The 18,779-nt window shown below is 41.8% G+C and overlaps 1 protein-coding gene across 1 annotated transcript in view; it reads left to right on the top strand.

Annotated features, from left to right (window-relative positions):
• KLHL32 (kelch like family member 32) overlaps positions 1-18,779 on the top strand; it is a 246,851-nt gene that overhangs the window by 98,244 nt on the left and 129,828 nt on the right. The window contains exons 4-5 of the mRNA XM_089665298.1: positions 1,157-1,264; positions 5,825-5,923. Coding sequence (XP_089521424.1) covers positions 1,157-1,264; positions 5,825-5,923 — 207 coding nt within the window. The remainder of the gene's footprint in view (positions 1-1,156; positions 1,265-5,824; positions 5,924-18,779) is intronic.

Genomic DNA, 18,779 nt, shown 5'->3' with positions numbered 1-18,779 from the left:
TTGGGGACAGTGCTGGAAATAGGGTAAGTATTGCAGCAAGTGCTGTTTTTTCAACACAAGCAGAGTAATTTTTTTATGTATTTACAAAGCTGAAGTTGTTCTTTAAAAAGCAAAATTACCAAAGAATTGAATCAGTATCTGTGTCTCAACAAAAAAAAAGAGAGTTTTATTACTTAGGTACTGCTTCCTCTTTTCTCCTCTCAGAGTTGGCTTACTCTTGGGACAGCAGCCTCTAATGCAGAGTCTAGCGTAGATACCATTGGACCTCACATGGACTATAGACCTTTTATGCATGGGCTCTGAACTCTTCCCTTTTGCCCCATAATTATTTTCATTACTAAGGCTAATTTGTAAGCTTTTGTTTAAAAAGGGCACGGGTAGCTGGGCACTGCAAATAGAGGACATGTACCAAAAAAAAAACAAAAAACATTTTTTTAACATGATTTACCTGAGAGTTAACAATATAGTGAGTTAACAATATACACATCCTTTAAATAATATGCTTAAGGTATGCCTTAAACCTGCATGTGAAGCTGCAAGCCAGTACATTTTAGTCCTATAAGTGACATTTAAAAATGAAAAAAAAAACTGCTAAATGACAGTTCCCCACCAGCTTTGTTTTGTTTGTTTGCTTCCATTAAACAGATTTTGCACAAAATACTGAACTTTTTAATAAGGAAGTCCAGCATTGCTTATACACTTGTTGGCTGCGTTTGCAGATAGAAAAAGTGGACAGACAACATCTCAGTGTTGTGTGTATACTGTTATTCAGGTCACAATATAGCATAGTAGTTGAAAAGTCTGCTGCTTTGATGGATTTGTATACCTTGCCTGTTGGCTGGAAGAGGTAAATATGAAATGTCCCTAAGCAATATTTATTATTGACATGCAGAAAAATTAAGTTTCTAGCACTGAACATAATAAAGAGAACTTTTGTGCAAGAACACTATACACCCCCTTTAAGACAAAAAAACAACAAAAACAAAAACAAAAAAAACTGCATGTGTAATAAAATAACAGCAAAATACACAAAATATGGTCTTTTGAATTCACAAAAGGCAATTACCTAGGCAAAGTTTACCTGGAGAAATTTCTGGCTGTATATTCTTGTCATGTCTTTCTCTAAATGGTTCATTGGGGTCTCCTTTTTTTCCAGGCAATGTTTAGTCTGTGCATGGTAGAAAGTGAAGCCGATGAAGTTAACTTGCATGGTGTGACCAGCCTTGGATTAAAACAGGCCCTGGATTTTGCTTACACTGGGCAGGTACTGTACTCAGTTACTGTCATCTAGTAGAATACTATACATGCATGTAATGCCAAAACTTGTGCGGACTGGAAACTCCTGTCACGCTTTATTGCTGTTTTTCCATTTGGGAGCTTCACCTTGTCTGTATGTTCTGGAGACCATTTTCCTAAAGTATAGAAAGTAAAAGAAAATTTAACATTTTTGAGTTTGAAGGGAACAGGAGGTGAAGGTAAATCTTCCAATGGGGAACTTGTTGTGGTAAAATCTAACAGAGGATTTCCCCTCACTTTTCTGAGATTTCCTTTAATTTCCTGTTCTATCTCTGGAATATGAAGTGAAGAGAAATCTCCTTTCCAAGACACAAACAATAAAAAATAAATATATAAATATTAAAAAAATAAATAAATAACCTGGCAGGGTTCTTAACCATCCTCTACCCTATCCAAAACAGTAAAAGTGGGCTTTACATTCATTGTAAGCACAATCCTATATTTGCATGGCATAAGAAATTAGCATTGGTGGAAAATGTGTGCAAAAAGAATGTATAAATGTACAAATAATAGATAAAAACTCACATATTCAGACATGTACACTCACCAGCTGGGTCGTCTTATTGTTGCCCATCTAGTGCTCCTGTTGATAATTTAATAAATTACCACCAAAGCACCTGAAACTGATTAACAACCCCCTCTGCTACTTAGCCGACCAGATCAATATCCCAGGAGTTGAATTGATTTGATGCCATACTCTGATTAAAAAGTGTTCCATTAATTTTTTATATATTTTTTTTTAATTAAATTAATGTTTGGACCCCTTGCACACAGGCAAAAAAATAATTATGTTTAGTTGCAGATGAGATGAAAGAGGGCTTTTTATTAAAAAAATTACAAATTGCAGACAGGAAATACAAAGAAGAAAAATTAGATCACAAAAATTGATAGCTGCCAAGTAAGCAAAATAAATAATGTCTGCTTCTTGACCAACAAATACAAGCATGGGATAGAAGCCTATTTATTGTAAAAAAATAAAATAAAACTAAAATGTATAGATTAGATAATAATTAAAGGAAAATCGCAGTGTAATTTCAGTGAGTACATATTTTAGGTTATTTCAGTGTTTACCCTAAAGTCATTGTTGATTGGACTTTCAAATGCTTATTCTTTCATATTTTAATGATTGTATTAGATGTAGAGATAAACCTACACATCTCAATATTTAATGTAACAGCATGAATATTGAAGCAAGGATTTAGGGCCCATCATCATCTTTGCTGTGTGTGATGCCATGCGTCAACATGAGTTATGTAAAGGCAGCACACTTATTTGAATGACCTGCCTAAAACACCAAATTGCGTTGTGGTGTACTGCTTTGTCGGTGCTTTGGAATGGCACATTCAGAACAATGCAACCAATAGAATGTTAACGTCACATAAATAAAGACTTTAAAGTAAGCACTGAAACCTTGGTCTTGAGTATATACAGTATGTGCACTTTATTTCTCTTTTTCATCTTTTCCAGAGTAATTGAAGTGAAAATGATGGTGGAGTGTGTTCAGTATATCCACTTTTCATGTTTCCCTTAGCATTAGTTATTTTATTAGTTAGCCTATGGGGCCATCTAGTGGCTAATATGCAGACTACAGCACCTTGTGATTAGCCATCGCCCATTTTATTATTCACAAATACCATTTTATGTTACTAATAATTCAATTAATCATATTCGTGTTATTAACAGTATACACTGTTGATATTAATATTTTGTTACTATATATGTAAATACCCCAAACTTTTTTTGCAGTGCTTTTCTGAGGCTGATTTCTTAGTGTGACATGAGGGGAAGTAAATTCAAACTGATTGAATATTTACAGTGAACACAGGTTCACTTCACAGAAAGTCTAATTTCATAGTTCAAAATCATTGAATGAAGGCTACATGCTGCTGACTGTACCTTCATGAGAACAGAGGTCAGGATACTGGCAGAGGACACATTGGTATCTATGTTGCCATATTGGTTTATGATTAGCAGCACAGTTCTTCAGTGGCTAACTGTTATTCAGGGCTACATTATTCAAAGTAGTTTGTTCCATAGTCTAGCTAGAGTACTAGCGTATTATTATACTTGAGTTTTATTATTATTATTATTATTATTATTATTGTTAGTAAGTAAGGGTTCATGTACATGGGACGTTTGGAAAACACTTCTGAACGATGGAAACTGACTGCTGGAAAGCGTAGGTTAAAAAAAGTCTGTTTAACCGCGTTTGCATACTGTGTTTATGCTCATTTGTGTTTAGAAGCGTTTTTTAACCCCTTTGCGCCGGCCGCACACAAACATGCGGCCTCCTGGCATCTGGGCCTAGGCGCTGAGCGGCCGCACATTTGCGTTCATGTAGCAAAAAACATATGTACTGAGAGCACGCGCCCTGCGCGCTCCCAGCACACGTGTGGTACTCACGGAAAGGTCCCGGTCCGCTCTTTCGATCGGGACCTTTCCCGATCATGTGACCGCCGTGATGATGCGTCACGGCAGTCACATGATTCCTAAACCACGCCCCACCTGCCCTGCCTCCCGGCATCTGAAACTCTTAAAGGACCGGGAGGCGCCGGCGGGAAGGGGTTAAAGATAACATCAGGAGACCTTCCAAAATGCCCAGAATGCACTGAAAAACAGTAAAAAATTAACTATTTCAGACATTTTGACAGAAATAGAGAGAGCAGAAGCAGAGAGATTAGTATGTGTTGAGATTACCTGTCTTTTCTTGTTGTATTCACTATGGATCCCATCATGAGCATAATGCAGCACATTCTACCTTTTTTTCCTTCACATAAAACCTGGAACTGACTGCGATGGTGTACCGGGTCCATTTGAATATATGGAAAAACAGTTCTAAATGCAAACGCTTATAAACGCGGTTAGCCGCATTTACAAGCATTTGGTGTTTGAAATGCTGATAAAATCTACTCCTGAATGCAAGTTTGGTGCGTTCAAAAAAACGACTGTAAACTTAACTGCCTGTAAACGACATAGTGTACATGGACACATAGGAAAACATTAGGGAGAGTTCAGGGGCTGCTGAAAAAAACGCTGAACAGCTCCTGAGTACGTGAGTAAATAAAAAATTAATTATAATATAACTGTGAATATATCCAGCTGTTCCAGATGAACTAATACAACATTAAGGACTAATACACACCAGAATGCAGTGTAGGAAACCCAGGTACCTTGTGCACTGTGTTCAAAATGCACTAGTTGTGAGATCTGTTGTGGGTAAAAGTAATAAAACTACATGCAGTGCACCAGCATAGATTCATCATTCATGAATTTATAAGGATGGAACCTCACATCCAGAAATCAGTTGGCTCAAGAGTCATTTATTTAGTTGAGAAAACCACATCAGGGTAGTTAGTAGTTAAAATCTGGTCACATCCAAACCTCTGCACAAACCGATGACACAGCACTTGGTGTGGAAAAATGGCAATGAATTACCACATACCAACCTCCATAGTCATGCAGGAAGGGGAGGGCAAAGGAAAATGCTTGTGGGCACCGCTCCTTACTGTCACTCTGTAAGGTTAGGTGCTATGCTTTAGGTGTCAGTATAATCCTAATGACACAAAAAATGCAGATCACAAATGCAGTGCATTTGCCTGCACCGGATCACATGGTACCATAGCACCATGCGACCCAAAGCAGTTTGTTTTTGAAAAACAGAGCAAGCACTACCTTTGGTACAATCCAGTGCATTTTCAGCCCATTCAAATGAATGGCCTGAAAATCGCATCACACCGAGTTGCATAGAAATTGTAAAGGTACACAGACCGTGTTTCTGTGTGACTCAGGTAGGAACTGGCCCTCAATGGCATTTTAATATTATTGAAGTTATTATTAGAATAGTTATTACTAATATACTATAATTAAAAGACAACAGTGTTGGAAGAACTATATGTTACACCCATGTTATACTCATCGCAGCCAAATTTCCCCCCTCTCTGTTATATATATATATATATATATATATATATATATATAAAAAAGAATAGTTCCAAGGGTAGCTATGGCACTCTGTGTTTGAAGTAAATGCCTCATCCACAAAGAATTCCATATAAATCCAAAACTGGTGAAAAGGCACTTATGGATCATGCAGAAATATGTTTAGAAGTCACAATTAACAAAAAAAAATGCCCAAAGAAAAGCAACGTGTGGAAATGATGCACAAGATTTCAGCTTCATTTAGTGGACGCTTGAACATAAAAGTTAAAAGCTGATTGGTTAACAATTTGTAAGTCCAGAATTTTGTAAATGCCAAAATGCCTGTTACTAGCAGGAGCAAACTTATTGTGCGAGCAAGCAATTGAGGTCAGCCCATTCTTCTTTCGAAGACTATACACACACAGTAGGTATACTTCAGACTGCATCATTGACTTCAAACTTTTCAAAAGGTTCAGTTGTATTCATTTCAATGGTTGTATATGAACCCATAGTAATTATTTGAAGGAGGCCCTCTAATTGAGAAGGTGCATAACTGATATTCGGTGGTAAAATGCTTTGTTTTTTTTAACTGCATTTACCTATTTAATAGATTCTCCTGGAACCTGGAGCAATTCAAGATGTACTGGCTGCTGGTAGTCACTTGCAATTACTTGAGCTCTTGAACCTCTGTTCCCAATATCTTATCCAGGTAAGAGTCATGTAACTATAAGTATTTTCCCTTTAATGATGTATGTAATCGTAGCCTTTTTTTTGCTTCATGATGGTGCAAAATGGTGCACAACTCTAATAAAGTGAATATCAATAGCTTTCTTTCCGAAATTCCTAAAACCAAGGTTGAGTACGGTTGCAGTACAGCATAATGATTCAACTGCCAAACAGTGGAGCTTTAACAGCTGATTAGGTTAAAAAAAAAGTAAAATATGAATACTGTATTTCTCACATATCTCAGTTCCACTCTTTTATAGTTATGAAGACCTTGTGCCTGGCTTCTAGTTATTTTTTTTTACAATATGCTCCTTGGCAGTCAATGTTTTTTAATTCCATATGCTTTCTATCATCCAATGATTTTTGTACCTTTAATCTCTTAGGTATCAAAGATTTCTTTATTGTTGTAAATTTGTGCCTGTCTAGTTTTTTTTTTTTTCTTCTGTTGTTTTTTTGTTATGTACTTATACTGCTTAGCTCCCATTCTGTGACTGTCAATTTAAAAATGCATGTAGAGAAGCCAAATTGACAGTACCTGTGGACTTCTAACTCTAATGTGTCTCACCAAAGGCAGGCATAGTTGTAGAGGTCTTGTATAAATTGGGCTCATCTTGGGTGAAACATATTAGAGTAGGGAGTCCACTGGTGGGGACTGTTATTTTGGCTTTGTGGAGTAAAGTTTTTTTGCATTGAGTGGTGTCATTGGTTTGCAGCTGTGTCTTCTATTCACACTATATTAAGAGCGGAGATGGCTCCCTTTGGTCTGACAGCCAAACTCTAGGAGGTTGAGAAAGCGTAACCTTGAACCAGAGGACAACTTCTCTTCTGTTCAATTTAAATATACTGATATTTTAAAAGTTCCATATTGATATAGTGGTTTTATTATTATCACAGTGTACAGACACTCTAAAAGCGTAGGATGTGCTGCTGACCTCTGTGCAGCAACCCTCTAAAGCAGTAATATTATTTGCAAGAAGCTGTGTGAAGCACATATATTGTGCAGTATAACTAATTGTTATGTGGGGGAATAATTGTGTGGCTCATGTGTGCAAATACCAGCAATATATTGAGTGTACCTGAGCTCTTTGGAAAATCATCCAAGTCATGTATTATCATGTTTTATAATATCAATAAGCACATTTGTCACACATCTACTGGAGAGATATTACAACATAGTTTGCCTTAATATTCCCCAAAAATCAATATTGGGACAAGGTGCTGATAAATGAATTAATTCATAACTGCATTAAATTTACATTTCCTACATGTTCACTAGTCACTGGGTTTTTAGTATATTCACCAGATGGAAAACATGATAATTGCCTATGGAGGTAATAGTGCTGAAACTGTTGTTTTAAAACATTGGTTACATAATTGGAGCCATATAAATATTTTTAAACACAAATCACCAGCGCCAAAATTAGACAAATTGAATACACAAATAAATGCTGCTACTCATCAGTGCAAACCCACACCAAAAAAAATATAAACCATTAAAACAGCGCAAAAAAATATACATTTTAAAAATATATATCACTCCAAAATAATATAATAAAATTATATATATGAAATTATAAGTCCCACTCCAAGTAGGTGAAATAACAATTATAAAAAAATCCTTGAAAGTCATCTTTCCAAAGAAATGAAATGTGCCTCCACCAAAGAGAGTGCTCAAAATATATACCACACTCACCAGATACTGGTGAAAAAACGCCTTTAGGGTTTTTTTGGGATCCTAGACCCAGTCAGTAAGCCTCCAGATCTCCTCTCCAACCCGAGTATAGTCAACCTCCAACCTCCAGGATCACCAGACTCCACTCTCCAAGAACACTCAGTGCATTGTAGGGAAAAAACAAATATATAGCGTAATACTGCAACACTTGGTTATACTCAATATTCAAATACCAAGCCACTCACATTCTTAATGATCAAAATCAGCATTTTATTGCATTTAAATGAATCCAAAATGCCACATCACCAGGGTAATTTTCAGAGATCCCATGGTCAGCAACAGATGACAGCACAGAGAATCTCCCTTACACAAGATGGCCCCGGAAACGCCGCACACCGGCGTGCCTTCCACTCACCAGAAGTGTCGTATTACGCTGAACTGGAAATGCGTCAATGCGTTTTGCCCCTCCTCCAGGGCGTTTTCACAGACTGTGATGGTGATGCTGACATAGGGAACACTTATTTACAACCTACCATTCTGTGCCAACTGCTCTCTATGGAACTGCTAAAGAACATTTTATTGTACCGACTTTGAAATGTATCCATATGCATCCAATGTTCTGTAGCATGTCTTCCTTGGCCCTCCCTGAAATCCCAGAAGAGAATTATTCTCCCCTTCCACACTCCAGATACAACAAGAACACCAGGCTGAAACCTTTTACTTCCCCAATTTTGGATTCCAATGAGGACAGAAAGAGGTGAGGGGAGGTCTGGGGGGTTGGAAGGGGGAAAGGGAGTTCTGGACGAGTCTGAAGAGAAGACTGGAGGTCTGGGGGGGAGGGTCTGTGGAGGAGAGGGGAGGTTTGGGGGGATCTGTGGAGAAGAGGGGAGATCTGGAGGGGGTCTGAGGAGGAGTGGGGAAGTCTGTGGTACAGTCTGAGGTGGAGAGAGGAGGTCTGGGGAGAAGAGGAAAGGTCTGGGAGGGGTCTAAGGAGGATAGGTGAGGTCTGGGGCTGAGTTGCCCCCCCTTTCCCTTTTTACTCATAGGTAACACAAAGTGCCTGTCTGGAATGAAGAGGCAGCTTCCTCTTCCCTTCTCCAGTCATGTGACATGTCACATGACAAATAGGAGAGAGAAAGAAGGGCAGTCTGCCCTCATGCCTCAGCAGCTCTTTGCTGAGACTGAGATGAGGTGAATTCACGTTAATCGCAGCACTGGCTAACTACTGTATGTCCCCCTGCAGACTGGAGAGAGGAAAAAGCCAAATCCTGTCTCCAGCAGAAGCCTGCTGCTGCTGCTGCTTCTGACAGGAGTGACAAAGCAATCACTCCTGTCAGTGAGGAGCCCTACGCCATGCCTCTCTGTTGCATTTCACCCCAACTGGGCTTATTCATAAGCAATGTTGTTGTTTCTTTAACTTCTACAATGCATTTTAAATTCACTTCAAAATGCCACATTGACTGTACTGAAGCATAACAATTTAGAGGCTGCTTTGACCCATTTTGTGTTTTGCTGCATTTCTTTGGACATAGCATGTCCTAGTGAAATGCAGTTTATGCACTGGGTATGTAATGTTTATGAATATACAGTCTGTATGTACTGTATGTGCATAGGTGGTACTTCTGTGCTGTGTAAAAGAGGGCGCTGATGAAATAATCAAAGGCTGTGCTGTGAACTGGGCAGTATATCCTTCTGAATCCTAAACCATGTCAGTTACATACACCTGACTCCTGCACTCTGTGCATTACTCATGCCTGACCCCCACACTCTGTATATTACAAACCTGACCCCTGAACTACATGTATGTTAGTCACCCCAGACCCTTACACTATGTATGTTACCTGGGCTGGATCTAGCCTGTCTGATCTGGAAGTGCAAATCCTTTCATTTTATCCTGGTCTCTATGTGCGCCATGGTGGTTGGGCTGGGCTTTAGTGCCTCATTATAGGGTCAATCATGCTTATGCTACTGGTCCTGGGTAGGCAAGACCAAAATCTGGGGAAGCATTGACCACCCCAGCACCACCGTAGATCCAGCCCAGTATGCTAAATACCATAGAACCCTACACTATGTACATTACATTCTCCTGACACCTGCACCTCTACATTATTTACTTCTGACCCTTGCACTCTGTTCATAGGTTCAACCTTTAAGCCCCTCCCACTGTCCATACAATTTTATTACACCCATCATTCACTGTAGCAAGCTACGCATGCTGCTATTAGCCATGCGCACTACTCATCTATTTGCAGGAATTGACTTTAAAAAGTTCCCAGGTATGCAATTCACCTTACTTTCTGCTGTTGAGTACCTCTTCTTTGCCATTAGTAAACGGTTTTCCTAAAGCCTAGGCAGCCTAAATCCTATGCTTTGACTAACAGGAGCCAGTTAGAGGAAAATAAGGTTAGAAAATATTAATAATAGTCACAGAAAGAGAATTAATTCAGTTCTACAGTCATGCTTTGTACTCAGTAGTATACGTCCATGTCTGTGCTCCTCTATCCCTGGAGGAGATTATGAGTTTCAGATCACCACTGCACACATGACGTCACCTTCTCTGAGATGTGGCTTCATGCTGTTCTCAGTGAAGTACTGGCAGGGAATCTGAATGCATTCAGCACCATGGCCCTGAACTCAACACGAAAGTTGCTATCGCAGCACTTGTTCTCATTTCTGAGCATGCTGCCAAGATTTTGCAGCTTCCTTTCAGGATGGGGGGACTTGAAGAGAGATCCCACCACACCTGAGTATTACAAGTACTTTACACTTGCCGCTGTGTACTGCAAGAAATGACAAGTTTTATTCTTCTCAAGTTCTCACATTTTCAGCAGATAAAGGCTTTGAGAAACTCTACCAGGTTACTTTCTTTAGATATAAAAATGTATGTACCAGAAAAATCACATTAGTTGAAAATATATAAGTAGTAACATTATAGGTTCAATCCTGTAGTGTGCCCATTACAACCATCTTTTGCAAGTTATTTGCTTTATTTTTATATATAAATAACACACGTCTGAACGAGATTCATGAGTGTATGGAGGGCACTATAATGCCTGATGGCCTAAGTATTTAATGCAGACAGGAGTTCAGATTTAATGTCTTCCTGCCCAGTCGCTGCATCCCTTTCGGGTCTTTATGCTAGGGGTGGGTGGGATGGACTGATTACCTGTCACAGTGGTCGCATGATTGAGAGTCCGTCCTGCTGGCTCCCAATTATTACTAGAGGCCAGGGGTAGTCTATGACAGCTCAGTTACTGTGCTTGGAGTGTGCAGTCAGTGCACTCTCAGCATAGAAACATCTCCTTCCATGGACACATATGGGTGGCATGTAGGTGTTAAAACCCACTCTCTTTTCTGCTGCACTTATGCATTATGTGGGCACCAAGAGGTTAAAGTAGAAGTCCAGGCAAATATGACCTCATCTTAAACCTGCTCCCACCACCATTCCAATCCCTATACTAATTTCTGTGTAAAAAAAAGCTTCAGTGAAGAGAAGAGATCACCAACAACAGCTGCAATGTCTATGCCATGACATCACCCATAGGGTTATTATAGGGCATCCTCGAAAGCGGGTTGTCAAACTCAATTTCATTGTGGGCCGCATCAGCATCATGGTTGCCCTCAAAGGGCCGGTTGTATCAAGAGCCGCCCATCCTCACTTACATCACAGTGCACCCCTCTTCTGCTGCTTCCAGGAAGCTGGGGGCCGAGCTGGGAAGCAGAAAGTGCAAAGTCTAAAGGAGGTCCGGAGGAGGGCTGTTGTCAGCTTATGGAGTCTGCTGGAAGCTGAAACCAGGTAGGCGGAGACAAGGGGGTTCTGCTGCCGTACACAGAGGCGCAGGATCTGTAGGAAGAGTTCTTTCCTCCTCCATGCTGCTGACTGCTGGGATAGGGGAGGCACAGTGACAGGAGAAGTGTGAGGGCCTGGAGGGCCCTTGTGTTTGACACATGTGCTCTAAATTATATATATATATATATATATATATATATATATATATATATATATTCTTTCTTAACAGCGATCTTCACCCCTTGCCTTCAACAGGCAATTTCCTAAAAGAAGTTGGGCTTCAAGAAGGATGTTCCCTTCCCACATTTCCCACTCCTTTAAACAGGATCTTTGTATTTAAATCTGCTAGCTACTACTCTCACCCATTCAGCTATCAATAAGACCAAACTATAGGAAAATATACACTATATTGCTAAAAGTATAGGGACGCCTGCCTTTACGCACACATTCACTTTAATGGCATCCCACTCTTAGTCCGTAGGGTTCAATATTGAGTTGGCCCACCCTTTGCAGCTATAACAGCTTCAACTCTTCTGGGAAGGCTGTCCACAAGGTTTAGCAGTGTGTCTATGGGAATGTTTGACCATTCTTCCAGAAGCGCATTTGTGAGGTCAGGCACTGATGTAAAATGAGAAGGCCTGGCTCGCAGTCTGTACTCTAATTCATCCCAAAGGTGTTTTATCGGGTTTAGGTCAGGACTCTGTGCAGGTCAGTCAAGTTCCTCCACCCCAAACTCATTCATCCATGACTTTATGGACCTTGCTTTGTATACTGGTGCACAGTCATGTTTTAACAGGAAGAAGCTGTCCCCAAACTGTTCCCACAAAGTTGGGAGCATGAAATTGTCCAAAATGAGTTGATATGCTGACACCAGTGGCGTAACTATAGGGGTCCCAGGAGTCGCAACTGTTACCCGGCTCCATGCTGCAGGAGCCCATGGGGCTCCTCTGTCATATTTGTCTACAAATGATAAGAGGGGCAGCATATAGAAGAAGTGATCTCCTCATGCAGCCGCTGAAAGTCCTGCAGTAGCCATGAGAAAAATGAAGGAGGTCGCTTCTTCTATATGCCAGCCTACCGCCCCTACTATCCAGCCTGGGGCTAAGTGATTCCGGCAGCTGTGAGCAAGACCTGACATTGATAAGAGACAAGCAGTCAGCTAGGACCACCAGCTCCGCCTCCCAGGTCCACCTTGACTCCGCCCCTGACTCTGGTTCCTGCTTCTTACTTCCAGGCTGCTCATGCCACTAGGCAAGGTAAGCTAACTGCTCCCTGCCCCAAAGCTGCACCTGCCTGGTAACCTGCACATTCTCTGTCACAGTCTAAAAGAATACACAATACCCAGCACCAGGGCCAGTATAGTGTGTCTAGGCGTTCCACTGTCACATTCCTCCCCCATCATATCCGCCCGTCACACTGTCTCCCCATCCTACAACACCCCCTCCTGTCACGCTGGCCCACAGCATACTGCCCCCCTCCTGTCCTACTGCCCCCCTTCCTGTCCCATTGCCCCCCTTCCTGTTCCACTGGCCACCATCACACTGACCCCCTCCTGTTTCACTACCCTCCGCCACACTAACCCCCTCCTGTCCTACTACCCATGACCTGTCACACTGCCCCCCTCCTATCACACTACCCCCCTCCAATCACATTGCCCCCCTCCTGCCACACTGCCCCCCCTCCTGTCTCACTGCCAACTCCTGTCCCACTGCCCCTCCCCCATTACACTGCCCCCTTCCTGTCCCATTGCTCCCCCTCCTGTCCCACTGGCCACCATCACACTGACCCTCTCCTGTCCCAGTGCCCACCGTCACATTGCCCCTCTCCTGTCCCACTGGCCGCGCCCCCAACCTGTCATGCTGCCCCCTCCAATCACACTGCCCCCTTCCTGTCACACTTCCTTCTGTCACACTGCCCCCCCCTACTGTCCCACTGCCCCTCCCCCATTACACTGCCCCTCTCCTGTCATAATGCCCCCCTTTTCTGTCACACTACCCCCCACTTCTGTCACAATGCCCCCCTCAAGTCCCACTGTCCCCCCCCCATCATACTTCCTCCCCCGTCACACTTCCACCCTCTTCTGCCATACTGCCCTTCCTACTGTCACAATGCCCCCTCAAGTCCCTCTGTCCCTCTTCTGTCAAAATGCCCACCTCTTGTCACAATGCCCCCCTTTTCTGTCACACTGTCCCCCCCTCCTGTCACATTGCTTCCCTCCTGTCACTCTGCCCCCCTTTTCTGTTACACTGCTCCCTTTTATATCACAATGCCCCCTCTTCTGTCACACCACCCCCCTCCTGTCACTCTGCCTCCCTTTTCTGTCACACTGCTCCCTATTCTGTCACAATGCCCCCTCCAGTCACAATACCCCCTCTTCTGTCTTACTGCCTCCCTCCAGTCACACTGCTCCCCTTTTCTGTCACAATGCCCCCCTCTTCTGTCACACTGCCCCCCTCCTGTCACACTGCCCCCCTTTTCTGTCACACCGCCCCCCTCCTGTCACACTGGCCCCTTTTCTGTCACACTGCTCCCTATTCTGTCACTATGCCCCCTCCAGTCACAATGCCCCTTCTTCTATCATACTGCCCCCTCCTGTCACACTACTCCCCTTTTCTGTCACACTGCCCCTCCTCCTGTCACAATGCCCCCCTCTTCTGTCACACTGCCCTGGTCCTATCACAATGCCTCCCTCCTCTCACAATGCCCCCCTCCTGTCACAGTGCCCCCTCTTCTGTCACACTGCCCCCCTCTTCTGTTACACTGTACCCCTCCTGTCACACTACCCACCTCTCCTCCTGTCACACTGACCCCCTTCTGTCACAATTCCCCCCTCTTCTGTCACACTGCCCACCTTTTCTGTCACACTGCCCACTTTTTCTGTCACACTACCCAGGTACCCTTCTTAAAAGTGATGGCTGCATTAGTTTTCTTTTTTAGACTTTCCTTCTTTTATTTTCATGTGGTGATCCAGGCAGTATATCTGTTATTTTTCAACAGAACAAGCTCTCCTACATATAAAATTACAAAAATTAAAAACTACTGATCCCATCCGTTGCCCTACTGAGCACATCCACTGCATTACTGACAAAGTCCACTGCCATATTGACACCATCCACTGCTTTACTATACACTATTGACACTATTCACAGTCCTAATGATGCCACTGGCAGAATCACGAGGGTTGCAAAGGTCCCACTTGCATCTGGGCCCTGGCGTTCTGCCACCATAATAAAGGGCCCCTTAAGGGGAGTAAAGGGTCCTGGGATTAGTGGGAAGGGCTCCGGGCTTGGAGGAAAGGGCCCATGCCGGGAGGTTGGGAGGCCCTTCATGGTTTCTTGCTCTGGGGCCCTAAAGGTTCAAGTTATGCCTCTGGCTGACACCTTAAGAGTTCCCTTCACTGAAACTAAGGGGCCAAGCCCAACCCATGAAAAACAACCCCATACCATAATCCCCCCTCCACCAAACTTTACACTTTGGCACAATGCAGTCAGGCAAGTACTATTCTCCTGGCAACTGCCAACCCCAGGGAAGTGTGATTTGTCACTACAGAGAACACGTCTCCACTGCTCTAGAGTCCAGTGGCGGTGTGTTTTACACCACTGCATCCAACCCTTTGCATTACACTTGGTGATGTAAGGGTTGGATGCAGCTGCTCAGCCATGGAAAGCCATTCCATGAAGCTCTCTACGCATTGTTGTTGTGATAATCTGAAGGCCACACAAAGTCTTTAGCTATTGACTCTGCAGACAGTTGGCGACTTTGCGCACTGTGCAGTCCAGCATGCGCTGACCCCTCTCTGTCATTTTATGTGGCCTACCACTTTGTGGCTGAGTTGCTGTTGTTCCCAGTTGCTTTTACTTTGTTATAATACTACTAACAGTTGACTGTTTAATATTTAGTAGCAAGGAAATATCGCGGTACCACGCTTGAATTCACTGAGCTCTGGAGAGTGACCCATTCTTTCACAAATGTTTGTAGAAGCAGTCTGCATGCCTAGGTGCTTGATTTTATACACTTGTGGCCATGGAGGTGATTGGAATGCCTGAATCCAATGATTTGGAAGGGTGTCCCAATACTTTTGGCAATGTAGTGTATAGCAGAGTAGAATAGAGGTTAGCAGACAGTGGTTTTAGTTATAGAGGGTGTCAGTTTTGGACCTTCTCTCCTCCATGTGCTCAGTTACAATTGAAATCTCTGTTCTGTGTTTTAAGTTAAGACTTCAGCTAGAAACATATTTAGTTTCACGCAGTATAAAGCCCTGAATACACACAAGTGTACACAAAGCTTCTCAGCTCATGATATGATGTTTCTATTCTGCTACAGTGAATTCACTGGAGGATGAATGTTATAGCATTTTTTTCCTGTATGGATTTTCTATAAGAATATATGAAAAATGCACTCCATCAAGTAACATTGGAAGCTCAGCTAAAAAAATAGAATTTTTGTACCTAAAATCTTGGAGTCCATCGAGGGACACAGGATTGTAGAATAGTCTATGACAGTTTTGATATACCAACACCTACAGGAGGTTTGAATACTGGCAAAAAAAACCAAACATTAAGCCAGCCCCCTAATAATCCCTTTTCCAGCCATTATGCCTCAGTTTTGTAACCAATCAGTATTTTAGGCCAAAACATTTTTTTTAAACATCCATTGAGGGAAACTGAACTGTAGATTAGTTTATGATGTGTGGGACAACCAAAGGTGGTCTAACTGAGAATTCACTATGGAAGGGAAGAGATACCGTAGTCCTCAATATGAAGAAAAACCTGCCATATTGGTAACCATAGAAAAAAGGCATTTCCATATTATCCCATAGATTCCCTCAAGAGTACAATGGGAAGGGGTTGTAATGTACCTAAGGAAGGTACAATTTTAGCACCCTGTTGCAGGAGACTGTTAGTGAAAGTAAGTGGGGAATTCCTCCAAGGAGAATAAAAGAATAGAAAGCACTAGAGATAACATAGTGTTCTGTGCATGGTAAGAAGTAGAGATTAATAAAGTATTTGAAACAGATTCCTGTAGATTAGAATATTATGAAATCCCTACAAAAGGGATATGGTTGGGAAAGAATCAAACATCATGAGGAGTAGAAACCCAATAATGAGAAAGAGCTCGTTAGCAGAGAAGATTGCATGAGTAAGCGGGATAGGACAGATTCATATCCAAGCAATACTGGCAAAAAAGACACAAAGCCATGCAAATATGCCTGAAAAAGCTCAATTAACTATACTTCATCTAAGTTTCAGAAAGCAGCTATAGGAGAAAAACTGAGCATCAAAACTGTGATAATACAACTAATGAGAGATGCAGTAAAACAAATATACAGGTGAGTCTTTATGTAGAGGGCTGAACATAAGAGGGGCCACAGATTTGTAGCCCTAAGATCTGCTGTTTGAATGAGAAAAAGACTATGTACATTTATGAAGATCTGCTGTAGAAGCAAAAGCAAAATGATTTGAGTCCAGTTCATCTACAGACCTCCTTCAGTTGGAGAGTACTAGAAGGATCAGGGACATGGTCAATGCTAAAGCCAAAGAGGTGTCAATCCTTAAAGCTGCAATAAATTAAATGCTTCTCAAAGAGTATTGTCAGCTTCCCAAGAATGGAGTCAAAGAGCTTTTATGCCTGTAAGCAGACATTACGCCCATGCCAGAGGCTAGCTTAGTTGCTTGTGGGTGATCACCACAGCTGAAAACTATGACTTTGAACATTCTTTCCAAAAACTCTAGGACATGTGGATCTGCCCTGGAGATGAAATGGTCTATTCTGACAAAGACACCCAAATTTAGGTCACCACGAATATGGGACAAACAGTTATGCCGAACAGGTCAAATGGACACTTTAGAACAGAATCCAAGTGAAAACCAGTGAAATCCATAAATGTGAGAACATTATCAACCTGTTTGGAGGTATGCTTGTTAGGGCAGATTAGTTGATTGTCCACATTGGGTAGAGTCCACTCGTCAAAAAATGTCATTGAAAAGAATAAACAATCCTCTATGTTATTAGAGGAATCCCATGATTCCACAGTTGATTCCAGCCCTTATAAAGGACAGTTTTACAAACAAATTTTATTAATCTGTGTTAACTGGGTACACACTGAAAAAAGTGGATAAAAGGTCTGTCTAACCAAGAATTAAGACTGGTTCACACCAGCAGTCATGCTACAGCTCTGAATTTGGAGACCATGCTCTGTGGCTAACAGTCACAGAACTCAAGGTCTAGAAAGTACCAGAATGCAGAGCTCAGTGCCCTAAATGACTTACCAGGTTAATATGTGCCATGACCACAGACTTACTCACAAAGTGAGTCTTCATACACTGGGTCACACACTATGCTCAGTGCCCAATGGTAACATTCCAGGCTATCCCAACAATCTTAGGTCCAGCAGGGCCCATCCGAGTACAGCTACCAAAGCTATTGCTGAGATGAAGAGACCAGCTCAAGCAGAGTATTTGGAGTCTTGTTTGAAATTACCAAAGAAAGAATGTCCACAATAAAAGTATACAAAATATCTTGAATGAAGAAAGGAAAACTGTAGAAAGAAAAAATGAGGGATTTCCACAGCATAGCTGAGGAAAAGGCATCCAATTTCCTAGGACGCTAGCAAAAAACCGTGGCATGATAGTTGGAGATGGGGTTATATAGAGGCTGGTTTAACGGTTTTTGTTTTGTTAGTGTTTAAGCCATCTGTAGGCGGCAGTATAATCCACACCTCATAGACTGTTCTACAATCCTGTGTCCCTCAATGGATGATAAAGAAAACTGATTTTACTTTACAGGAATGCTGCTAAATGAATCCCCCTTATGAAACAAAGAGTGAAGTCTCGGACCAGCACCAAGCCCAGCCTCTTACGCGCAATTTAAATATATTTTTGGTAAATTTCCTCTTCAAGAATTTTTTTTAATGCTGTCTCTACACCATACATTTTTATGCTGACTCTATATTCTTTTTTAAGTTTCAAAGTTTTTAGGTGTCTAGTGAACAGGAAAACATTATTTAACCCAAATTTCAAGCAGTGCTTTTTTCAGCATCTGAAATACTGACATTTAGTTGGTTTTGTTGGACCCAAGCCATCACACCTATTTAGTGACATGATTACTTTGTTACTTGACATAGTGGCAGCTTGCAGATTAATGCTTGGAAAAGTGCAGAGCCCCCTCCTTTATCCCCTCATTACAGTGAAATAATGATAGGATTGCTAAGCAGTTGAAAAATATGACCTGGAAATGGCTGAGACGATTTTGAATGTCAGTACACTTTATTGCAGGTTAAATTGAACGCTAATGCCAGGATTTGCTTTGGCCTGTTGTGTGGTATCACACCTCGATCTGTCAGAAATGGCAGATAATTCCACATTGGTTCAATACCAT

The sequence above is a fragment of the Staurois parvus genome, unplaced genomic scaffold (assembly GCF_062004578.1).
Source record: "Staurois parvus isolate SC_StPar_1 unplaced genomic scaffold, SC_StPar_1.0 ptg000048l, whole genome shotgun sequence".
NCBI lineage: Eukaryota > Metazoa > Chordata > Amphibia > Anura > Ranidae > Staurois > Staurois parvus.
The sequence above is the reverse complement of the archived record's forward strand: the minus strand, read 5'-3'. Positions and strand labels throughout refer to the sequence as shown.